This window comes from Parus major, chromosome 1, assembly GCF_001522545.3.
Source record: "Parus major isolate Abel chromosome 1, Parus_major1.1, whole genome shotgun sequence".
NCBI classification, from domain to species: domain Eukaryota; kingdom Metazoa; phylum Chordata; class Aves; order Passeriformes; family Paridae; genus Parus; species Parus major.
The window spans coordinates 102,161,873-102,185,622 of NC_031768.1; the positions used below are offsets into that span (position 1 = coordinate 102,161,873).

At 57.8% G+C, this 23,750-nt stretch overlaps 1 protein-coding gene across 10 annotated transcripts in view; it reads right to left on the reverse strand.

The window, feature by feature from the left end:
* Positions 1 to 403: 403 nt before the first annotated feature.
* The window catches only part of ARAP1 (ArfGAP with RhoGAP domain, ankyrin repeat and PH domain 1), a 35,206-nt gene continuing 11,859 nt past the window's right edge, over positions 404 to 23,750 (reverse strand). For 5 of the 10 annotated variants that reach the window (XM_015644497.3, XM_015644503.3, XM_015644488.3 and 2 more), the window contains 32 exons: positions 21,491 to 21,639; positions 19,903 to 19,970; positions 18,994 to 19,163; positions 18,384 to 18,554; positions 16,738 to 16,807; positions 16,338 to 16,458; positions 16,017 to 16,222; positions 15,541 to 15,647; positions 15,259 to 15,458; positions 15,088 to 15,173; positions 13,801 to 13,983; positions 12,685 to 12,859; positions 11,124 to 11,258; positions 10,749 to 10,884; positions 10,144 to 10,246; positions 9,861 to 10,056; positions 9,491 to 9,536; positions 9,120 to 9,283; positions 8,606 to 8,818; positions 7,550 to 7,655; positions 7,179 to 7,326; positions 6,897 to 6,980; positions 6,677 to 6,745; positions 6,408 to 6,525; positions 5,450 to 5,563; positions 4,903 to 5,045; positions 3,476 to 3,558; positions 2,970 to 3,020; positions 2,524 to 2,587; positions 2,176 to 2,331; positions 1,224 to 1,261; positions 404 to 1,041 (listed from right to left, as the gene is read on the reverse strand). In XM_015644497.3, coding sequence (XP_015499983.1) covers positions 1,244 to 1,261; positions 2,176 to 2,331; positions 2,524 to 2,587; positions 2,970 to 3,020; positions 3,476 to 3,558; positions 4,903 to 5,045; positions 5,450 to 5,563; positions 6,408 to 6,525; positions 6,677 to 6,745; positions 6,897 to 6,980; positions 7,179 to 7,326; positions 7,550 to 7,655; positions 8,606 to 8,818; positions 9,120 to 9,283; positions 9,491 to 9,536; positions 9,861 to 10,056; positions 10,144 to 10,246; positions 10,749 to 10,884; positions 11,124 to 11,258; positions 12,685 to 12,859; positions 13,801 to 13,983; positions 15,088 to 15,173; positions 15,259 to 15,458; positions 15,541 to 15,647; positions 16,017 to 16,222; positions 16,338 to 16,458; positions 16,738 to 16,807; positions 18,384 to 18,554; positions 18,994 to 19,163; positions 19,903 to 19,970; positions 21,491 to 21,639 — 3,853 coding nt within the window. In that variant the 3' untranslated portion in view covers positions 404 to 1,041; positions 1,224 to 1,243. Of the gene's footprint in view, positions 1,042 to 1,223; positions 1,262 to 2,175; positions 2,332 to 2,523; positions 2,588 to 2,969; positions 3,021 to 3,475; positions 3,559 to 4,902; positions 5,046 to 5,449; positions 5,650 to 6,407; positions 6,526 to 6,676; positions 6,746 to 6,896; positions 6,981 to 7,178; positions 7,327 to 7,549; positions 7,656 to 8,605; positions 8,819 to 9,119; positions 9,284 to 9,490; positions 9,537 to 9,860; positions 10,057 to 10,143; positions 10,247 to 10,748; positions 10,885 to 11,123; positions 11,259 to 12,684; positions 12,860 to 13,800; positions 13,984 to 15,087; positions 15,174 to 15,258; positions 15,459 to 15,540; positions 15,648 to 16,016; positions 16,223 to 16,337; positions 16,459 to 16,737; positions 16,808 to 18,383; positions 18,555 to 18,993; positions 19,164 to 19,839; positions 19,971 to 21,490; positions 21,640 to 23,750 lie in introns of those variants that run through there. The other 5 variants (XM_015644527.3, XM_015644519.3, XM_033518311.1 and 2 more) reach the window with 5 other exon arrangements.

Consider the following 23,750-nt stretch of genomic DNA (forward strand, 5'->3'; position numbering starts at 1 on the left):
GAGGAGTTTCTATTGCTGCCATGATCCAAAGAGACAGCTCCCAACCTCTAGCTTTGAAATGCTCATTGTGCCTCACACTGCAGGGACCCAGGCCCTGAAACACACCTACACACGTTTCTTGATAGCTCCCACCCATTCCTGGTGACCTACAGTGGCAGTCCAGCACAGACTGCAACTCTGACACTGGCACAGCACCCTGGCTGCACTGGCAAGGCTCAGCAATCCTGGCAGAGGACTGTATTGTCCCCAAAGGGGCAGCTCACTGCTCACTGCCTTCTCCATGGCACCCATTCTCTGGCAACCGCCCAGCAGGTGCATCCTGGACTATCCCTCTGCACTTCCAGGTTGCCAGCTCCTGGTGTTCCCTGCCCTGTGTGGCTGGCAGAGACATGAACACTCCCACTTAGTTTCTTAAGACCTTTAATATCATCAAGAGGCAGCAGTGGGACACAGGGGCTGCTCCTACCAACTCCATCCTGATGGATGGAGGACAGAGACATGGGGCATGCCCTTCCCAGTGTTGGGTGAATATTGAGGCTCTTGTCACCCTGTCCTACCTGGCATAGAGGGGACCTTTCCCCCAGGAGTGACACGAGTATGATGATGCTGGTGCCTGGGGCCAGGCAAGCATCCCATGGGATGGGCCAGTCCTGCATCCCACAGGAAGGGCAGCTCCCACCTGCCTTACAGTTTTAGAGAAAGACTTCAAAATAGGGGATGGAAGAAGAAACGTAAAAGCCCTTGACTGCAGCTCCCAGCCAGGCTCTGCTTCTCCTCCCGGAGCTGGGAAAAGAAGCGGTGGCCAAAGGCAGCTGGGACACTGAGTCAGGGGGCTGACATCCTGTGGGCTGTCTGGCAATGGCTCCCAAGCCCAGCTCTACTGGGGCAGGGGGGTGGCCTCGCTGCCATCTCCCCTCCTGGCTGCCTGTGGTCCCCACAGTGGAAGGTGAGAGGGCCCAGTGGAGGCTCTGGAGGAACAGGACTCCTGGCAGGTGCCGGGCTGGCGCAGAACCCCGAGGGCTGCCCCACTTGGAGATGAACCTGTGGCACAAGCAGAGAGCAAAGAGTCAGCAAAGGGAACAGAGCAGGCACTTTCAACCCCTTTCCACCTTTGGGAACATGTGCCATGTTCCCAAGCCAGGATGGCAATAGGACAGACAGAGCCATTTGGCTCCTGCTGTCACCAGATCAGGACAGAGGGTGCAGGCAGGAGGGAAACTCACTGGCATGTCAGTTTTCCAGCTCAGACGTTCCGCAGAAGCTGGGGACAAAGGGCAGACAGATCACCTTTCATCCTCAGCCTCCTCCTCCTCTGTCTGGGCATCACTGGCAGCATGGTACCCAGAGGGACTCAGGGAAAACCCCCAGCAAGAGAAACCATAGTTGCCCCAGGGTCACTGCAGTCCCAGCACCCCCTCCCCGTGACAGGGGACACACACCCACTGTCCCCTGGGAGGCCTGATGTGCTGGTCCCCTGTACCAGACCACACCACCACAAGCACACTGTGAAGCACAGCCCACAGCAAAGCCCCTGAAGGCTTCCCCATTGCCCTCCATTATAAACCTGAGCCTGTGCAGGGGTTCCAGGGCAGCAAAGATGCTGCTCTCTGCCCTGGCGAATCCCTGAGCACCCACTGGGTGCCGTTGGAGGATCCCCCTGGCACAGCCCTGTCCCCTGGTTTATAACAGCAACGAGGGCCCAAGTGATTGGCTTGGAGGTGGTGGGATCATCTCCGTCCCACCACCAGCCCCCGTGGCTGGGCAAGAGTTCAGCACCAGCACCCGCATGGTTGAATGACACTCGATGGGTGACAGCCACCAGGCAGGACAGCTGTTGCAGACAGACAAGACAGCAGGATGGGGAGCTGATCTGTGACCAGGACAGAAAACCCACCCCTGTTAGAGGAAAAATCAGGAGCATGGCAGCATCCCCTCTTTTTGCATCACATGGTTTGGGACCCCCTGGACCCAGGAGACCCCGCCATCCCCCAAAGGATCAGCTAGCCCCCCCCACCCCAATCCATCACTGGAGATGATGCAGTACATAAGTAATGGGAGCAGGAATGGGAGCCAGGATATCCCCCACCCAGGTTTGAGACCAGGACCCCCCCATCATGTGATGCAGGAGGGATGCAACCCCGCATGAAGGGCCATCCAGTGCCCTGGATCACTCACAGTTAGGGGGTCAGTAGCAAAAGCAGCCACACTGTTCCTCATCTCGCTCTCATTGCCCCGCAGCGGGATGAGGGAGATGTTACCCAACCTGGCATCCTGCTGTGGCTGTGCCACCCGCATCTTGGGATGCTCCAAGGGCCACAGGGCACCCCCATTCTGCAGACAGAGGGGACAGAGATAGAGATTGGAGACTTATCCAGCCCAGGACCCCTCTTTTGCTCTGGGGTGGTATTGTTTAGGGATGCTTGGATACCCCAAGGAGTTTCTGCTGGCCAAGCATTCCACTGGGACTGTCCCCCATGGGATGCCCCACTTTTACAGGGAGTGATCATCTGTCCCACTCCCTACCTGAACCTGGAGGAAGGTGGCAAACCACTCCCGCAGATCAGCCTGGGTGTCACAGCACAGGTACCTGTGGAAAGTGTCAGCAGACAGAGGAGGAGGTGGAGGCAAGTAAGGTGTCCCCTCAGCCCACTCCAGGGACACCTGCCTGCTCCAGAGACCTCAGCTGCTGCTCTGCATGAGACCCCAGGGGACTGAAGGGGACAGCCACAGGCCCCAGGGAGAACTGTATGGGGCCATGAGTGCTCAGACAGGCTGTCTCCACACATACAATGTCCCCGCCAATGTCAGGAGGGTGCAACTGGATGATCGTGAAGGTCACTTCCCATCCAAATAATTTCATGATTTCTATGGTTCCCCATTTCCCCCTGCCATGGCAAAGGCTCCAGAGAGCTGCCACGTGTCTGTCTGTCCCAGGGATAAGTTTAGTATCCCGTGTCGCCTTCCCTCACCATTGCTGTTTCTCGTGCTTCTCGTTTTCGTAGAATACTGTAAAGCCCCAGCTGGAAGAGGGGAGTGAAATCATGAATCCAAACAGCCCATGCTGCCCTCTTCTGCTGGCCAAGTACCCCAGCAAACCCCTCTCATCCCTGCCAACCCCCATCCCTGCAAACCCCATGCTGTCCCTGCAACTGCCCCCTCCAGCCCCACAAACCCTCCCTCAGTTCTGCAAATGCCCAAAGCCCCACAAACACCTCGGGGGACAGTGCCAGGAACGGGGCTCGGGAGAAAGGCCAGGGACAGCACTGAATGCAGGGCTGGGGACAGGGCTGGGGACAGCCCAGTCCCTGCTGGTTGGACAGGGAGCCAGCAGCGTCCTACAGGGCTGCTCTGACACCTGGTGGCAGGAGGCCTGGCCAGCAGGGGATGGGTCCAGCAGCCAAAACTCTCTGCCCTTTCCCCTGTCCCCATCTCCACTCCTCATCCTTCACCCCACAGGCCACCCCTTGCTGCTCACCATGTCGGGGGTCGAAGCTTCTTTTTAACACCCAGGTAAACCTTCAGGTTTCGGACAGGCCACTCCTTCTCCGGCTTGTGACTCTGGGGGAACAGGGAACCGGCACTGGGCTGGTGGCTGCCAGACCTGTCCCCATCCAGCACAGTCCCCACCGCTGCTGGGATAGGGTCTGTCCCCCAGCAGGGAGGAAAAGCTGTAATGATGTGGTGACAGGGAGGAGGGTGAAGCCCAGCATGAAGCAGAGCATGTCTGTCACCCATGGCAAGGGCCACAGGTAGCAGGAAAGGGACACAGGGGCCTGCACCCCCTAGACAGTGCTGCCTTCAGAGCTGGGACGAGCACAGGCACGTTGTGACAGGGTCTCAAGAGCCTGGCACTAGACATTCCCCATGGGATCCTACCTCATACACCTCCTCAGCATCACAGCCACAGCCATGGCAGTGGTGGATCTGTACCCACACTGCCCAGAGCACATTCCTAAACGTCCCACTGCCATCATGGCACAGCATGAGGACCCTTCCAGTGCTGGCTATGCCTTGCCATGACCCAGAAGCAGGTGCCACACTGGGGACCCTGGGGACTCTCCATCCATGTTCACATGCAAGCAGTGTTGACTTAAAAGAGCCCAATCCAATGCCCGTGGGATGGGGAAGCAGCTCAGCCCATCCCCATCCTCTCTGCTCCCTTCCCCAGACCCAGCTCTGGCTGCCTGGAGTGAGGGACAGCGGGACCCTCAAGCCAGAAGGGCCAAATGGGGAGGGATGGTAGCAGAGGGACAGTTCTAGTGATTGTCACATGTGTGCTGCGGGACTGGACGTGGGACTGACCCTGCATTGGATCTGAGGCCAACCCCGGGCAGACTTGTAAGGACAGAGGGCATGGGTGCCTCTGCACCCCAGCTAAGCCCCCTGTTCCCCTCCCTACTCATGCTCTCCAAGGTGGGGCTCCACTGCCTCAGGCTCTGTTCAGCAGAGGAGAGGGGTTAAAGCAGAGGTGGGGGACCCCTCCCTGCAGCCCCCCTGTGCCCACAGACAGGGCATAAGGATGGAGTGGTAATGTGCTAGGCTGCAGTGTCAGATCAGGACGACCAGGAACTAGGGGGCAGGGAGTGGCTGTCTCTGCACAGCCAGTATGCCAGCATGTCCCCTGGCACTGACCAGGAGCTCTGGGATCTGCTCCAGGTCTGGGTGACAGCCCTTCTCTGGCACTGCCTGTGCCAAGGTAACCCCATTGCTGCCTGCACTGCCTGAGCAAGGCCAGCACACATGGGTCCTGTGTCCTCAGGGAATCCCCACAAAGTCACAGTGTGGCAGGGCAGGCCAGGGAAGGGCTGGGGAAGGGGAAAGGGAAGAAGGGGAAGGGAAGGAGAAGAAGGGGAAGGGGAAGAAGGGGAAGGGGAAGAAGGGGAAGGGGAAGGCAGGGCTCACCCGCACTTCCTTGTACAGGCGCAGCCAGGAGTGGCTGAGGATGAAGTAGCGATCATGGAAGCCAGTGCTCAGTCCAAGCCCCAACAAGTTCCTCTCCTCCCGGAATTTCATCATGCCGTGCTTGCAGTCACCCACTCTGCTGGCTGGAGGCACATGCCTAAGCAGCTCTGGCCCCCCTGGGGTGTCAGGCCCCCCAGGGAGGGCACAGCCAGACCCTCATCCCCTATAACAGCAGCCCTCCAGCTGCTGCAGAGCCCTGGCACTGCCCCTCAACTCCCAGGCCAGGCAGGGTAGGCAGGACCAGCTTCCCTACTGCTTTGGGCACAGCATTTGACCTGACACCGTATCAGGGAGCTTCGAGTCACTGACTGAGCTGGTGTCTACTTGCATGGATCCCATCCCATCCTTTTCCCCATTCCCAACCCCTTCTCCATCCCCTCCCCTCCACTCTGCATCCCCATTCGTGTCCAATCCCCATCCCATCCCATCCTTTCCCATCCCATCCCTTCCTTCCCTCCCTGCCCAGACCACGGCCCCTGCCTCTCACCAAGGTAGATCAGCATGTTCTCCATGGACATCTGCTTCTTCACCACCAGGTAACTCTCTGTCCCCAGACAGTGCAGGATGGGCAGAACTTTCTCCGAGTAATGCAAGGGCCGCTCTGTCAGTCAGGGGACAGGCAGGTCTCAGGAAGTGTACCCAGGGTCAGCTCCCATCCAGAGAGTGTCACACTTGTGTCCTGAGGGTCTGGCATGGTCTTGTCACTAAACTATGTCCCCAAGTGCCACATCTACAGGTCTTATCAATTTCTCCAGGGACACTGACTCCACCACTGCCCCGGGCAGCCTGTGCCAGGGCTGAACAACTCTTTAGTTGAAGGAATTTTCTCAGATATCCAGCCTAAACCTCCCCTGGCATAACTTGAGGCCATTTCATCTTGTGCTGTCACTTGTTACCTAGAAAAGACTGACCTCTACCCACTGGCAGCAGGAGCTCAAGGCACTAGCAGGCAGGACCAGGGTCTCATCCTGCTTCTGTTGATCTCTCCCTTGCTGCTGCCTAGGGCAACATAGGGCTGCTCACTTTGGTGGCTGGAGAACCTGGACACCTCTCCCCATAAAGCTCAAAAGGCACTTGAACTCCTAAGGATACAGACAGACATCCTGGCCCAAACTCCCACCCATCTGCAGTAACTTGTGCAAGCTGGATGAGGTAAGGAACTGTCCTCCCCTCAGCACCTGAAGCACATCCCAGTTTGCTCCATAGTGCAATCACAAGGGGAAATTTTTCATACCCACCCCTATATCCATTCCCATCTCCATCTGCATCTCTATCCCCATGCCCGTCCTTACTCCATCTGCATCACCATGTCCATCATCCTTTCCATCCTCATCCCCACTTCATTCCCATCTCTAACTTTATCCCCATCTCCACCTCTAACATCACTCCCCACCCCCACTGCATCTTCCTCCCCCTCATCACCACCCTTATGCCCCTGCACTAACCTGCCTCTTCCCTCTCATTCACTTCGAAGCAGCTCCAGTAGTCCTTCTCCTTCATGACAATTTTCCGCCGGTCCAGGATCTCAAAGGTGAGCTCCTCAGCTGTCATTGTAGCTGGGATCTGAGAGGGAGGGGGCAAGTCTCCATCAGTCCCAGGGCCCTTCCATCCTCACACCACAGGGGTACCAGCTCAGCGTGAGTCCCCATGCCACCACAGAGACACACAACGAGGGCACCACTGTCCCCTCTTCACCCTCTGCCCAACAGCTCACCTTGACATGCTGCTCTGTCTCTGTCTTCTTCTCCTCCAGGTACACAGTGCAGATGAAGTCCCCAGCTTGCTGCAGGGCAACAGTAAAGTGCTTTAACCTTCATATGTGTGGGTGAAATCCCCCCCACCAGTGTGGACATCCTTGCCCAGGGCATGTCCAGGAGATGCCACAGTAGACACTGAGGGCCCCAGGAGAAGACATCCCCATGTCCAGGACCCACCTGTGTTCCACTGGATGATGCCTCCCGCATCTTCATGATGGCTGTGATTTCATCCTGCTGCTTCTTCATCTCTTGGTCATTGACCTACCAGGGAAGAGAAGCCACCAGGGCTGACCAGACTATCCTGGGTCCAAGCTTTGGGTTTCCAAGGTTTGAAAATACATGGTCCTCTCTCCCCTTGTCTCCAAAGATGTTTACAGACAGAGTAGACCTGACTTCCTCCTCCTTCCACCTCTCCATTCCCTGTGAATGTCTACACAGTGGACCCAGGGGTGAACCTACATTAAAGATCTCCACATAGTGGCTGATGAGGTCCTCCACCACACGTCCTGCCTTGTAGTCCTTCCCATCCGTCTGGAAGAGCGTGGGCCCGAAGACAATGGCCAGGTTGTGTGTGGTCATCTGGTTCTCCCCAGAGAAGCACTGGATCCTGTGGGGAACTCTGTCAAGACTCCTGCCCCAGAGCCTCCCGCAGACCCCGTCCTTCAACCCCAGCACAGGACACAACACTTGGCATCAGGCACAGCTTGACCCCAAAGTCCTCTCCTTTCCTTGCTGGGGACATGAACCAAAGGATGAGGGCTCTCCCACACCCCAGAGCCACCAAGGACTCCACAGTGGAGAGGCTGATGCCCAACAGGTCAATGCCATACCGGAAGAGGTGATTGATGAGTGCCTTCAATGTGGCCCGGTTCACTGGTGGCAGGGCAGCCAGGAGCTGCCGGTACTCGCCAACCTTTGCCTCCTCATCCTCCAGTGCTGCCAGAGGGAAAGAATGAATATGAAAGAGCACAAAGCAGAGATTAAGGCTCAGAGTCACACCATCCTCCCTACAGACTCCACTTCCCCTCTCCTGTCCCAGCTTGGGGATGGAGCATCCCAAATCCATGAGGCCAGAGAACATCCCAGGTCTGCAGAGCCAGAGACAGAGAATTCTGGGAGCTGAGGCATCCCAGAATAATGGGATCAGAATAACCTAGCACCATGGAGCCAAAGCACTCCAGTTCCATGCAGCCAGAGTGTCCCAGTTCCATGGGGCTGTAGCACCCTGGCTGAATGGGGAAGGACCGTCTCAGTGCCATTGGGCTGGAACCTTCCAATTCCAAGGTGCCAGAGCATCCTAGGGATGGAGAATCCCAGGTCCATGGGGCGACAGCACACCTGCTTTATGGGGCTGAATCATCCCAGACCTGTGAGGCCAGGGTACCCTGGCTCCATGGGGCCAGAGCATCCCAGCTCTGCAGGGCTAGATCACCCCAGATTCATAGGAACAGAGCATCTCAGCCTAATGGGACTGGAGCATCCCAGCATCATGGGACCAGAGTATCCCAGCTCCACAGAGCTGAAGCATCACAAGGCTGGAGCATCCCAACTCTCTGAAGCCAGAGCATCCCAGCTTCATGGGGCCATAGCTTATGTCTGTTTTTCTGCTGGGTACATCTATCCCCAGTGTCCAGTGAGCAGACCCAGAAGGGAAGGGGGGTCTGGCTGTCTCCCCTGGCTCAGCCCCACCCTTGCCAGAGCATGAGTCTGCACAAACACAATATGAACACACTCCCCACCCCACCCACCACTTGAGACCCCAGCACAGGGGAACATGTGGAGCTCAGACATATTTTTCCAACCCATGAAGGGGACAAATAGGCTGCACAGAACTGGGTAGCCCAAGTTCCTTCTCCTGTGACCCCCAAGCAGCCCCCAGGGCTCACCCGTTGCCCACAGCCAGTCCGGGGCCCACCGCCGAGTGAAGAGCCCGTCCCCAAGGTCACGGAAGAAGCGTTTGAGGGTGTTGGCCACATCGTCCACCTGGTGCTCGCCCTCTTTCAGGCAGACGCGGCGTGCATCCCGCTGCAGCGCCTCCAGAAGGCTGGTGGTCTTGGAGTTCTGCCCGCTCTTTCGGTAGATTCCCTCAGAAGTCAGCCCTGTGATGGAGCCAGTGGGGATGAGACCCCCTCTGCAGGAGACAGACCCCACTGGTGGCCCACCAGCTCCCCATCAAACACTGCCAGGCGCCACAGAGTATCTCATCCTGCAGGTGTTCCTGTGACTGGAGCCAAAGCCCTGCTAGGGATGAAGCCCTCCCACAGAGCTGGAGCAGACATTCAGGGAGGGAGGGAAACATGTACCACAAGCATGTAGGGCTTTCAGCCCACACCACCACAGCAATGGGGTGAACTGAATGCCACACTGCTCCCTGCCAGCACCCTGGGACTTGACCCATACCGCACTGGGTGATGTAGTCAATGCAGCGATCCACCAGCAGTGGGACGTCCGACTCCGTCAGCTGCTGCTCCGACAAGGTGTCTCCCGAGCTGCCCGCAGCCTTCTGGATGGCGTGGACCCAGCCCAGGAAATCTAGCTTCCGTTCTCCTTGGATGTACAGTGTCCTGCCAGCATGACTGGGCTCAGCTGGGGGCTAGGTGTTCCCCCAGACCCCACTGCATGTCTGCAACCCCCAGGAAGGCTGGTCCTGGGAGCCTGCAGGTGGTCCCAACTCAGTTTTGGGGGTCTAGAGTCATGGCAGGGAAGGTAAAGACACCCCAGAACAAGGAGTGGTATTTGGTGGGGGGCTCCTGTCTCCCCCATCTTCTTACCTCCGCCTCTCCACCAGCACCAGAACCTCATGGTCCCCCTGGATGGCTGGAAAGGAAGGCAGGAAGCCCATCACCTATGGGATCATGGGGTGCCACAGCTCCCCTAGACCTACATGCTCTGGGAGACTCTGCCAACGGGTCCAGCTCCAGTCCAAATGGGACAAGCAGGGATGGGAGAGAGGATGGAGGGGGAAGAAGATGGAGAGGATAAAGAGCATCTGCATTCCCTCTCATTCAAGGGACACTGAACTCCACAGGAGTGATACCTACCAGACTCCCACCAAAACGTAGGTGCAGCCTAGGGCAGGATTTGGGGGACACACCCTCCCTCCCAGCCAGGGGGTTCTGCCAGGAGGGCAGGGGTACTCACAGAGCTCCTGCAGCTTGCGCAGCTGGAGAGGCTCCTGCCGACAGCCATCCTCAGAGCAGACATGGAGTGTGGAGCCGACCAGGGCAAACCAGCCCTCCTGGGCATGCTCCAGGGTGAGACCACCTTTGTAATGCAGTCGGCCAAGCCGCTCAAAATCTAGTGCCAGCAGCCCCTCGGCACAGGGGTGGACAAAGGACTGAGCCAGGGAGGAGAGGAATCCATCAGTACCACTGTGTCCAGCTGCCACCAGCACCCAGGGCCACCCCAGGCCCCTGCATCCCACCTTGGCAATAGACTTGAGCCATTCTCGAGCAGAGTCGGGGCTCTCCAGCCCGAAGAGGTAGAGTCGATCTGCCTCAGTGTACACCTCAAACGTGCTCTCGATCCTTCAGAAGGGAGGAAAAGGGGAGCCTGGGTGCCCACAGGGGTGAGATAGAGCTGGGTGGACAATAGGGGTGTTCCAGGGATGGGAGCATCCTGCTGCATGGCTGCTGATGTCTCTGACAATGGCTGATCTAATGTGGAATCCCCTCACCACGGCCCCGGCACTCCAGCATCCCTGTGCTACCAGACACGTTCCAACAGGGGACATAGGGACTGCACAGGGGCCACAAAATGGTTACAAAGGAGTTGGACAGAGGGTTCCAGAGGGATTACAAAGCAGCTGCAAAGAGGTCACAAAGGTGTTACAAAAGTATTAGGAAGATGCTCCAAAGGGACTGTAAATTATTTACAAAGAATCCTTGCAAAGCCATAGGTTCAAGGGCCATTGGTGGAGTTGGGGACTACAGTCCCCTCATGACACCCCTCACGGGGGCCACTGCAGCTGTGCCAGGCCCTGCAAGAACAGAGGGGCTGTGGGAGTGCTCCAGGGGAGTGCAGCCTTACCCATGGGCATGGAGTGGGTTGTTCACCAGGCAGACAATCTCCTCCACCCTGATCTCACCATTGGGCACAGTGTTACGGTTGTTCTCATAGTAGCTGAGCACACCATCCTGCAGCGTGCACCACCGCCGGCTGAACTCTGCACAGCACAGGAGAGCACTGAGCAGCCTCCCTGAGCTCTGGCCCACCCCACAGCACCCACCAAACCAGCCTGAGCACTCCAGCAGCACCCACTGGGTGCCCATCTGATGTGACCACCCATCAAACTAGGCTACCAGATAATGCTGCACTTCCCCACCACCTTTCCAATGCCTGAGAGAACACGGGAGGGTGTTCTGTGAATCTCTTAGCTCTCTTTCCCCTGTCTCACACATGTACCTTCTGGGCCCTTTCGCTCACTGATGGGCTTGACCATGGAGGGGGTCTTGTAGAGGAAGCCATTGTGGGTTACGGAGGGCAGGTGCACAGAGTAGGGCTTCTCCTCACTGCACACCATCTCCAGGCGTGGTGGCTCTGCAAGCAGGGAGATCAGTCTGTCATGGGGAGCTGCCCTCCTCCCCCAGCCCCACAAAGCAGCTGGGTTTCCCCTATTGCAGCACAAAGAGTATCTCACAGGCTATACCCCCAGCTCCCACCACAGGTGCAAGAACAGTGCTGGCACCCAAATCCAAGGCTTCCTGGGAGTCATCCCACATCCCGAGTCCTCCCCAAAGCCCCTCCCTAAGTACTGAGCTGGGACTGGATAGGAACAATGTGGGGAGATGGGGTCCAGGCTCCCCCACCACTGAGGTCCCTCCCAGGCTGTCCCAGGACCCTGCTGCTCTGCAGGAGGTGCAGGGCAGAGCATCAGAGTCCTGCAGCTGAAATAACAGCCCAGGGCTCTGTCACTGCCTCCTCTGATCACAGTCATGTCCCCTGCCTTGATTTCCCTACCTTGCCAGCAAGACTCAACCTCCACATTCTCTGGGATGAAACAGAGATAGGATGCAGGTACACCCCTAAATCAAACCCAAGTCAGAGTGTAGAGTGCCTGGAGCTCTAGAGATTGGGAATCCAGGATGAGGCAGATCCCTGCTCTCCCAGTACAGCCCTCCTTCACAAAGTGCTGGGCTCATCCACCCCAACAATCCCAGGACACTGGGATTGCTGTCCCCAGCAGTATAAGCCCAAGCTTTGGATTTCTCTGGGTCACTGGGGTGGCCTGGGAGGCCTCACAGCTCTCTTAGATATCTTCAGTGCTAACATGTCAGGAAGAGCTGGGCCAGCCCCAGACCTGGGCAAATTCCAACTTCTGCAGGACAGACTTGGCTGCTAAGGCGAGGAGGGAAGTGATGGCTTTGGCAGGTGCTGACCAGCCCCCCACACCTCAGTTCCACCTGCCCAAGTGTTCCTGCCCGCCCACCCAAGGTCTGTATTAGGGTGCAGATCCCATGGGAGCCATCAGCCCCCCTTGGAGTCAAGTTCAGGGGCAGGGGTGCACATCCAGCAGAATGGGACTGGTCGTTAGGGGGTCAGTCCTCCTGCCCCAGGGACATGCTGCAGGTGGGGGCTGCCCATCTGACAGAGGAATGTCCCTTGAAGCTGCCTGGAATGCCCACAGCATGCCAAGACAGTGTGGGAATACTCTCTCCTATCTCTTCTGGTGCCTGCAACCCCAGTCTGCATCCCCAGCTGAGCTTCAGACCTGTGTTCCCAGCTGGGATTGAGCCCCCAGGGGCATAGGGGTTCCCCAAAGCATCTCTTCCCTCTTGCAGGGTACACAGACTCCCAACAGTGCCAGCAAACGGAGAGCCTCCTGCCAGGAAGCTGCTGGGCAGGACACAGAGCTGAGACCAGCTCAAAATACAGCTGTGTCTCCCAGAACACCCCAGTGGCAACTCCTGGAATGTTGTCAGTGGGTGTGAGCCCATGGTGGAACTTCAAGGGGGTCAGCCCTTACCTGAGGTTTTGTTGTGGAGCAGGAACTCCATCTGCAGCCGCTGCCCACTTCTCTCAGCCAGGGCCAGGGGTGTTGGGCACTGGGGGTCCCCAGTGTCACAGGTCACTGATGCCCCACAGAAGAGCAGAGCCTGCGTCTCTGCCAGGTCACTGGTGGTGACAGCCGCACACAGAGCCTGCAGCAGAGCCAGGAGGCCAGCAGTGAAGCTGATGGCTCCCACCGAGGAGCAGGAGCAGTGCTCACCCCAGCAAAAGGAGGCGGGTGAGTGCAGTGAGCGCCTCCAGCCGCCTCCCAGCTGCCTGGTCAGAACAAAGGAGGCTCAAACTGGAAGAAAAAGTTTGGAGCCAGAAGCAAATCCCTCCCTTAAGGAGCCGGGGTGAAGTCATATGGCAGCAGGGCGGGCTGTCCGAGCCAGAGTAGGAAAACAAACAAGCCCACATGTGAATTCCCTTGGCTGCCTCGGCCCCGCCGTGCAGCCCCACCGCTTGTGCAAACACTGGGGAAGCTACGGCAGGAGTGAAGCTATAGCAGAGCAGGAGGCGAAGGTCAGCAGCCAGAGCGCCAGGATGGCATTCCCTGTGTGATATTCCCTGTGTGACACTCTCGTTTGGCACCCTGCCAGCAGCCAGCACAGGGAATGGCTGCCATGGCTGGTGATCAGGAGTGCTAGCCAGGTACTCCTGGAGAGGGATGTCAAGCTGCCTCAGCTGGAGTGTGCCCCCAGCACCAGCTCCCCTAAGCCCCATCCAGCCCAGAGATTGACACCAATACAATTTCCAAGCCAGGGAGAGGAAAACCCCGGGGCTGCCTGGTTGTGGTAGGGAGATCCCACCTTAGACAAGGCTCTCCAGCCTGGACATAAAGCTGGTTACACCCCATGGCAGAGATGTTAGCCTGTCCCCACAGCAGCCTTATCCCTCCTGGAGACCCCAGGCTTTGGCTTGGGGTGCACAGTGAGGACATAGGGTGTGCAATGGGCGCTGGGATACAGGCAGGTAGGGATGGTGGGCAGTCTGCTTGGACACAGACTTCACTCCCAAAAGAGCACGCAGCTCAGCACCACTTTGCACCCAGGCAGAACCCCCAAGCGGGTGCCCACCCCTGGGGGCCACTGACCCTGTTTAGTTCCTCCTGGTTGCCAAAGAGTGGGTGGTAGTGGCGGTACTTGCCCTCCCGGTATTTGGCGATGAGGAAGCGCCTCCTCTCCTGGCTGCTGCTGCTGGGGCTGATGGCCTCACTGGGAGGCACATTTGCAGCCCAAAACTGGTTGGCCATCATGTTGCCAAACTGCTGGAAGAGCTGTGGGGACAAGGACAAGGAGACACCAAAGTGACAATATTGCTAGGGCACGTTGGTGGGCTCTGCTGGAGGCACAGTGCTGCCCTGGAGGAACAATGGGGTGCAGGAAGAGCATGGGTGGTGTAGGGGAGTGCGTGTGGGCAGGATGCAGGTGCACCCACCCACTGCAGGCACGAAGCATCTGACAGCCCCCATAACCTCCAACTCCCCTTGCTGGCCCGGAAAAGCACATCTGGAAAGCAACATCCAGCTGTGGGAGGTGGGGCGGTGCTCAGTATCCATGGGGACGGGTTCAAAGCACTTTTGGTGACCCCTTGCCACCCCGATAACCACAGCGGAGCACTGTCATTAACAGGTTTATCAGAGACCCACCGGAGACTCCCAGCACCCCGCAGCTCTCAGGGGTGGAATGGGTGCATGCCAGAGTCGAGGAGGGGCGGTGCGAGCAGGGGCCCTGGGGATGCTGGGGTGGTTTCAGGCAGCGTTCCCAGAGAGGGGAGGGGAAAGGGAGCAGCCGCAGCAGCAGCTGGAAGCGTTTGGGAGCTCGGGGAGCAGGCAATGCTGGAGGCGGGGGCTGCGCGGGTGGGACGCCAAGCAGGAATGCAAGATCTGAGCAGGAGGGATGGGAAGAAGGCAGCCAAGCAAGCTCTGCCGGTGGGAAATGGCTGCCAGGTTAGGTTTTGAAACGAATCCCAGCTCCCCCCCGCCCAGCCGTTCCCGGCCCTGGCTGCACTGACACATTCCTCCCCGGCGGCGGCTTCGGAGCACTGCTCTGCCCTCGGCCCCACGGCCACTCCGGCCGCTCCACAGCCGTGTCCCCACGGACAAAGACACACTACCTGTCTGTGGCACATGAAGTGCTGCTTGTCCTCGCCGGCATGCTGAACTGGCTGCCAGGTGTCCACAGGGACAGAATGAAAGGCTGCTGGGGGTCCTCTCCCCAGCCAAGCCACACCATGGTGTTCCCCCCAAGGGGCTGCAATCAGCCTGGTAGAGCCCTGCCGTGCTCCAGCACCCTCAGCCCACTGCCAGCAGCTCCAAGATGCACAGGGAACAAGGTGCTGCCCCCCAAAAAGGCTTTTTGGGACTGGTCTGTGCCACTACCTCGATCAGCTCCTCAGTCCACACCTTCCTGTCCATCTTCAGGCTTCGAACTTTGGTGATGCCAGGGCCCAATCCCCGGTGTTCCCCTACCAGTGAGATGAGCCATTAGGGACCCATTTTGGGGTGGGAAAGGTCTGGGGATCCCCATTTGTGCCCCTCCGGATATGGTACCTGCACATCTCTTGCAGATGACAACACAGAGGTTGATGGAGGCCCAGTCAGGTTTGGGGGAGCCACAGTCAGCACAGAAGCGGTTGGACTCCACCGCCCAGATCCTCTCGGCCACCTCCGAGTTGGAGAGTGCCTCAGTGATGGACTGCTGCATGGCCTCCACCCATTCCTCCTTCTCCTGTTCTGAGTCAGCAGAGAAGCTGCCAGGAGGGATGGGGGTGAGATATACCATGCCTTGGGGTGGGCAGCATCCTCAGCACCCCCTCCCCACCCTGGGCTCACCTGAAGATCCTGTATGGTGTGGTGAGGTCAAAGCCCCGGCGATCCACCTCCTTGACGTTCCCCACATTCATCTCAATGTAGGTGATGCCAATCCCCAGCTGATAGTCCTGGTGAGGGAGGGTGGGCAAGGGATGAGGGGGGGATGGATGATGGGATCCAGTGCCTGGGAGCTGGGGTAACTCTGTCCTGTCTCTGCCCAGCTCTCATCATGGGGGTACCTAGGGCACCACAGACTCTGGAAGCAGCTACAGTGGGTGTGATGCTCCTGGGAGATCCCAAGGCTCAGAGTTAGCAGACAGGGAGGGCTCAAAGGCCAGCACCCTTAAGCTTCTGTGCTGTCCCCATTTGAGGGATGGCAGGCCTGAATGCCTTGGCTCACTGCTTCTCTGCTCAGACTGGGAGTGCAAAGGGAAGGGGTCCCCCTTGAAACAGCATCAGGGTCCCCCATAGCACCACAGCACCCCCCAGCAACCCACCTCTGCATTCTTGTAAAGGAACACTTTGTCCTCAGACACCACCACAAAGAGCTTGTGCTTAAAGCCCCGCAGCTCCAGGAAGCCACTCTTACTGGCTAGCTCAGTGGCACTATCGGTGGCTAAGGACATCAGTGTCCTCTCTGGAGCTTTGCTCTTCCGCTCCTCCGCAATCTCCTGCAGGGTCCGTATCCACTCATTGCGGTCTGCTGTGGAGCCAGAGGCGAGACGGGTCAGGATCAGCCTGGGCCCAGGAGCCCATGGGACTCATCCCATGGGCTGGGAAGGGAAAGCAGGTGGGGAACAGGGACCCCTGTCACTCACCATCATTCTCGGCCCGGAACACAAAGTTGCGGTTGTTGGTGACAACCTCAAATTTCTGGTCCCCGACGCTGGAGACGCGGGAGATGGAGGAGACGGGAATGAGCCGCTTGGAGTAGGTATCCTAGGTCAGGGAGTGGGGAGACACGCTGCTCATGTCTGTGGCCTCGGGGAAACAGGGCAGTTAGTGCCCTGGATTCCCAATGCTCCAGCTCCAATGACCAGGAGGCTCTGAGCCTCCCACACCTCATCCCCAGCACCCAGCCATGGCTGTTCCCTGGGATACTGACCCTTGGCACAGCCACATCTCCGAGCTGGGAGGCCCAGAGGGAGGTGACCCTGCTGGGGCAGCTCCTCTGCCACCTTCTCATCCCAAACCCCCAGATCCATCCTCTCCACCCACCTTTTCACTGTCAAAATATCGGAGGTAGTCAGCATCAAGCTTCACCCAGCGCTTCTGGTAGATGTAGGACCTGTGAGGGAACCAGAGGGACCCATTGGAGGGGATGCCCTTGAACTCAGAATGATTCTGCTTGCGTGTTCACGCCCCAGTTGCCAAAAGCCTGGGGCCACCTCAGCATTGATCCTGCCCTGTGTCCCCAGCCCTCGATGTCCTCAGCCCTCCATTCTGCCCTTGGTGTTGGGTGTCCCCAGCCCTTGATCTGGTGCTATATCCCCAGTTTTCTATCCTGCATAGGGATAAGAGGCCTGTCCTGGCCAGCCCTTGAAGTCCCCAGCCCTTGATCCTGTGCCCTCATGTTACTGTTGGGGATAGCAATGGGGATTTCATGCTTTCCTCCAGGCACCAATTAAAATATGGAGCTGAGAACAAGGGCTGCCCCTAACAGCCAGCCAGAATTCAACCAGGAGACACATTCCAGGAGGGGTCAGTGGCACCAAAGCAGAGGGAGAAGCCATGCATCTCTATCAGGATGGGGATACAGATGAGAGGCAGGACCCTCTGGGGTCTGGAAGAGAGCCCACCAGAGACCTCTTTGCCCTCCCCAGCTGAGGATGCAGAGCAACCATGCACCACAGGGAAAGGAAGGACACTCTTCAGCCCATCCCTTTAGCATGAGGGCTGCAGGAGGAGCCAAGCTGTTTCCCACACAGCTCCACAAGCCTTTCCATGCAGCCCCCTACCAGCATTTAACCCCCAGGACCCCCCTGCTGGTGGGGCTGTGGGCTGCTGTGGTGGCAGGGACACGGTTGCTCAAGGGCTTGTTTACTCAGGAAAGGTTTGCTGGAGCAGATTCCCAGGGACTTTCCAGCTGCTCTCACTTCCCTAGTAGCAAGGCTGCTCTGTTGCAAACAGCTGAGCTTTCTCCTCCTCCTGGTGGAACTGCTGCCTCAGGGCTTCCTTGGAGCTCAGATTAAGAAGCCTCTGTCACATCTCCTGCTTGATTGTTGCCTCTCAGCTAGCGCAGGGGCTCTTTGAGTGGGCTCCCTGTGCACACTGTGCTGGTTGTGCTCACTGCCCAGGGTTCACTAGACTCCCCAGGGGGATCAGTGATCTCCCCATGACTCCCTGGCTCACTTACCCTGGAGCACAAAGACACAAGCCTAGCACTTCCCCATATTACCGTTGCACCCCTGACTTTCCACCATAAGCCCGGGATTTGGGGCTGACATCCCATGGGATAGAGGCTATCACCACATCCTCCTGTGGCAAACCCAGCAATTCCAAATGCATGCCAAGCCTAGACACCCGACCTCATCCCTGACAGCTTCTCTTGTGGCCACTGCTATTCCAGGGCTCCTCCAGAGGAAAAGCAGCTCTTTTTTCCCAGTGATGCAGGATCTGAGAAGAAGCTTGAGCTGCAGCCTCCCCTTGTCAGCACAGTACAACAACTGGTGGCACCTGCTCTGAGAAAGGCTCTTTCACAAAAAATGGGTGTTTCTAACCTAAATCACAGGATAGAAGGGAGTGGAAGGAACCCCTAGTGATGGATTTTTGCCATACACCCCCATGAGCAGAAATTGCAGGTGAGAAAAGGAGGGGACAACCACCCTTCCATGTCACACAGGAACCCCCAGTACATCACTCACCCCTGTGGCGGGTTCTTGTCCAGCCATCCTGCTCTGATGGTGGGTGACAGCGGGGTGGTGGCACTGGTGCCCTCCATGCTGTCACTGAGCGTGCTGGCGCTGCTGCCAGGGAAGGTGTCGGGTGCAGACGGGTGCAGGCTCGGGTCCCTGTCACTCCAGCTGCTGCCACCACTGGGGATGAGGAGCCGAGGGAGGGGGTTAAGAGCTGGCGGGTCCCAGGAGGGGCTGAGGCTCCCCAGCATGCTTCAGCCTCCCTGTGACCTTCCCTGAGGCACAGGCAATGCAGGCCAGCTGTATGCAAGCAGGGACACTGGGGATGGTCCCTTCAATGGGGTCCCAGCACATCCACCAGTCCCACAGACAGCCCAGGCCTGAGTCCCAGCTCTGGGAGAGGGGACAGGGGCACCCCCAAGACCACAGCCCCAACCCAGTGACACAGAGCTGCTCTCTGCTCACACACACAGTCCCTGTGTGTGTCCATGTGTGTGCACTGTTGAGCTGTGCATACACAAGCCCTGACCTGTGCACTAACCTGCCCTGCCCTGCCCTCTCTCCCTGTGCTCACACCCTCCACACAATCAAGAACAGCCCCTGATACATGCACACGTACCCCTTGCCTACACACAGACACAGCATGTCACCAGCCTCGCACACAGCACAGCAGCCAAGCTCGTACTTGGCAGGGGGTGCATTGGGGTGCTCCTCGCCAAACTCATCTTCACTGAAGAGGCTGTTGAAACGCAGGGACCGTGGTCGTCCCATCCTTGGCTCAGCATCCTCCTGCAGAGACACACATGGGTGACACATGGGCTCTCCATGGTGCTCCCACTGCACCGTGAGGGTGCAGGGTGGATGGAAGGAGAGGGGACATGATGCCATGTCGCCAGCCCATCCCCAGCTCAACGGGTGCCCACGGTGCCAGGGTGCCCAGGAGAGGCATGCTGAGGCTCACAGAGAGAGGGAAGTGCAGTCAAGGGAGGAGCTGAACACTAGGATGGTTATTTATAGCAGCTAAAAATGTAGGAGCTTCATGAGAAATCTGTCATTGCCTCCTTGGCCCTGCTGTTCCCAAACAAAGACAAGTGGGGGCTTCAGGTGCTTAGGGGGCTCTGGAGCTTCTGGGACTCCTCAAATTCATCTGATCCCATCCCAGAGAGCGAGGGAGGCAGATAGAAATTCACAATCCAGGCAGATAGAAATTCACAATCCAGGGATTACATTCAAGATGCAGTGCTGGACACACTCTGGGCATGTGAGTGTGGCGGGGTGCTGAGCAGCTGTGGGTGCTCCCTGGAAACCCTGAGGTTCCAGCCCACATGGCAGACCCAGGGGGTAATCCCTAGGGACCTATGGGAGACCCAGTGGGTGCTCAGTGAGGCAGAACCCCCTCTCTAGCCACTGCCAACATGCTCCTCCAGCCCTAACCAGTATCTCTGGAGCATCCCAAGGCTGGTACCTGTCCTTCAGGCCAGTCACCGTGCTAGCTCCTGCCCACTTCCAGCCCCATGGTGGGACCAACCTTGGCCATCTCCTCCGTTGGTCTGGCTAATTCCTCCTCCCACGCCGAGTCCTCGTAGTCTGAGTCATCTGACAAAGGAGAGGAAAGATGTTGGGAATCAGCTGGGATAGAGCAAGGGGTCCCAATTCCCCCTGCTACCCTGAATCCTGTGGGGAGGATGATGCAGGCATGGCTGGCTTCCCCTTGCTTTGCCCTTGGCCAATAACAGTCCCTGTGACAAGAAGGGTTTCATCAAGGAGTTTGGGGAAGAGCTGGGAGAGGGCAAAATCCAGCTAGTGGCACCTCCCAGCACCGTCATGACATTCCTGGCCTCTCCTGGAGGGGACTTGGTGACACTAGCCCCAGCACCATGGCTCCATCCAGGCTCTCATGTCTCTGCCCAGGAGCTCCTGCTGGTGGTGGCTCCCAGGGGCTTTTTCCACAGCTTGTTTTCCAGGGTGAATTCCCCTCCTTCCTCTCTCATTCCTTATCAGCTCCTGAGCTTGTGCACCATGGAAATGAGATCCCAGAGGATGATGGGAACAAGAGATGGTTTCTCCTCACACAGACCACACATCAGCAGGAAACCTGGTCAGGATTGTGAGCCCACAGGGAACAAGTGGCCCCAGACAGCCTGGCCCTGGCAGACACCCACTCCCAAATCCCACTGAAAATCTGGAGCAGGTTCTTCCCAAAACCCCAAACCAGATGATGGTGTTGGGGCCCTGGCAGCAGGTGAGGATGCTCCCAGGCTGCAGCGGGCTGAGGGGTGCGGGTAGATGCTCACCTTGGAACCAGAGAAAGCCCCTGCAGACTCTGCATCCCAAACCCATCAGGGTGGGAGCAGCTTTCCTCTCTGCACCCCCTCCCTCTCCATGGCTTCTCCCAGCTTCTGAAACACACCCCAGCTCCCGGTTAAACCAGTGCTGCTTCCTGCAGGACTGCTGGCCTTGAGCGGCAGCCAGCACCCCATCCAACTCAGCCCTTCCTCTTCCTTCCATGGAGCTATTCCAGCTGAAGTATAGTCCAACCAGTGCACCCTGAGACCAAACCTTCACTCCTCCACGGGGGTCCCCAGCTCAGCATTGCTCCCTGCAGTTGGCTGAGCCCCAGGGACACCCTGAGGATGAGGCTGGGGGATGCAAAGGCACAGTCCTAGGATTCCAGAACCAGGGACATCTCCTTTCCACTCCCCTGACGAGTTCACTTTTCCTCTGTGAGTGGGAGTGCTTCCAGCACCCACAGAAACATTTGCTCTGCCGTAGGAGAGGCTGCACTCAAACTCCTAGTCCACATCTTGCATCCCCTGAAACTCCAGACCCCTGTCTTAAATCCCTTCACTGAAGCCCACCAGCTCAGACCTCACACACCCTAAATTTCCCATCCCTTGCACACATTTTCCCATCCCAGGTCTTGCACACCTGACACCCCCAGCCCAGAAGGCAAGAAAGGGGATAGAGGAGAAAGAGACCACAGCAAGGACAGAGGAACAAACTGACAAGAAGGAAGGCACAGCACCTGTAGGACGGATGCTGATGGATTGGCAGCCAGACATCCCAAAGGAAGATTTGTGACAGGGGAAGACTGGAGGGGCCCCCCTTGTACTCACCAAACTCTGGCACGAAGGGAAGGGTGACCTTGGAGGGCAGTGCTGGTGGCGTTGGGGCTGGCGTCTTTGTGCGAGGCAGGGGTAACAGGGAGGACAGGGTGACACCAGCTGCTCTTTCAGTGATGGGGACCTCCTCTTTGGCAGGGATGCTGTGGGAGAGAGGAGCAAGTACTGCATTATGCCAGCCCCTGCCTCACTCCCCAACCATGATACACCTACAAGGGGGTCACAGACGATCCCCAAAAGGGACCAGACCCCAGCAGACCCAAACACACAAACCAACTCCTAAGACCCCATGGCAAAGCCTTCTCCTGCTTGGGCTATATGACTACTTTTCTAGCCTGGAAATGTTTTCCTGGCATCCAGCCTCACTCCCCTGTGTGTGCTCCATGGCTCAGAATCTTTATCTGACTCTGGGACATCCCAAGCCACCCACAGCCTTGAAGCCACATCCCAGAGCAGGTTGTTTTCTTTACTCCAGTCTAAACAATTGCAGAGCCACTTCCTTAGCTGGTTTGCAGGTGGCCACAGGGTTCCTTGAGTGGGACGAGAGCCCTAGGGATGCTCTGTGTCACCAGCTTCCTTATGGTGGGATGGACACTGGAGATCCAGGTAGCTGCTATGGCAGCAAGAAATCCTGGAAATGGAGCTTCTCCTGGCTCAGTGAGCCATGCCCCCAGCCCCAAAACCTTGATCAGTGTGGAGAGGGACCATGGGGACTGTCGTCCTCTCCACAGAGCACCTGGGTTTAACCATTTCTACCTCCTGTTCCTTGCTTCCTGCCTTCCTGAGACCCAAAGGTGACAGGCAATCAATAGAAACCTCTGGGGTAATGGTTATTTTCAAGGGCAGGAAATTAAGAAGCTTCTCCAGGATATAAAAATACAAGATATCTTTGGAGCATTCCTGAATCCAGGGAGAGGGCAGAGGCAGTGGGCAGAATTTCCAGGCCAAGCCTCGGTAGGTGAGCCCCAGGGGATCTGCATGCTGGAACCATCCCCATCCTTGCCCCATCTACCTCCCAACTGTAGCCACAAGAAGGAACAGCTGGTTAGATGGGATATTGGGAAGAAGTTCTTCCCTCTGAGGGTAGTGAGGCCCTAACACAAGTTGTCAGGAGAAGCTGTGACTGCCCCATGCCCGCAAATGTTCAAGACCGGGTGGGATGGGGCTTGGAGCAACGTGGTCTAGTGGGAGGTGTCCCTGCCCTTGGCAAGGGAGATAGAACTAAACAAGCTTTAAAGTCCCATCCAATCCAAACCATTCTGTGATCCCATGATTCCTTGACCAAAGATACCATTAGCACCCCACGGTTTCTGGGGATGTGCCTCCCAGCACCATGGCTCATGCACAAGCTTCCCCTTAGTTTGGGGTGAGCTGGAGAAGAAACTTCTCGCAGGCTGGAGCAGGAAGCAGGGGAGGATGGGAGTGCTGGCTCTCCCTGGGTCAGCCTGACCTCATTACTCAGCAGCTATTTCCATGGGAACCAGCCACAACCATCCATACATTAGGGAATGCTGGCAGGGAAGGAGCAGAGCATGGGCAGGGGAGTGTGGTCATTGGAGCAGCACTGTTCCCAGCATCATCAGGCAGGAGCTGCTGGGGCACCCACATGTGCAGAGACCCAGAGACATGGAGGTGACAGTACACAAGCCACAGAGCCTCCAGCAAGAGCCTGGCTGGGGTCTGCATCTGTGCAGCCACACAGCATGGTGGTTGTCCCCTGGGGTGTGGTTGGAGGGCTCCAGCACAAGCCCCATGCCCAGCAGCGAGATGACAAGCCTCAGGCCAGGACAACCCACATCTCCTGGATGGGGACTTCTCAGGAGGGTTTCTGGCTCAGCCCATCCTGTACAGCCCTTAGCCCACCATCCCAGGGACCAGCAGAATGGGCACCCACAGAGCTCAGGTACAAATAACACCCCAGTTCCCCAAAACACTCTCCCCACTGGTCTGCCTACTCTCCATGTCATCATCTGCTGCTGTAGCATCCCTGGGCTTCGTGTTCCCCCCATGGCTCCATGGGGTAGTGTGGGTGCCCTATCACCCTCTGCACCCCCTGGACCCCCATGCAGCCATGCCCAAAGGATGCCAGTCCTGCTCCATGTAGGGTCTGCTTGGTGCCACCTCTGCCATTAGAGAAATGGCAAACCAGTGCCTTACGTGCTGTCCTTTATCTAAGTCTCTCTTCCAAGGGGGACAGTGCTCTCCCACAGGCACCACCCCAAAACCAAACCTCTGCCCAGGCCACCACCCCTGC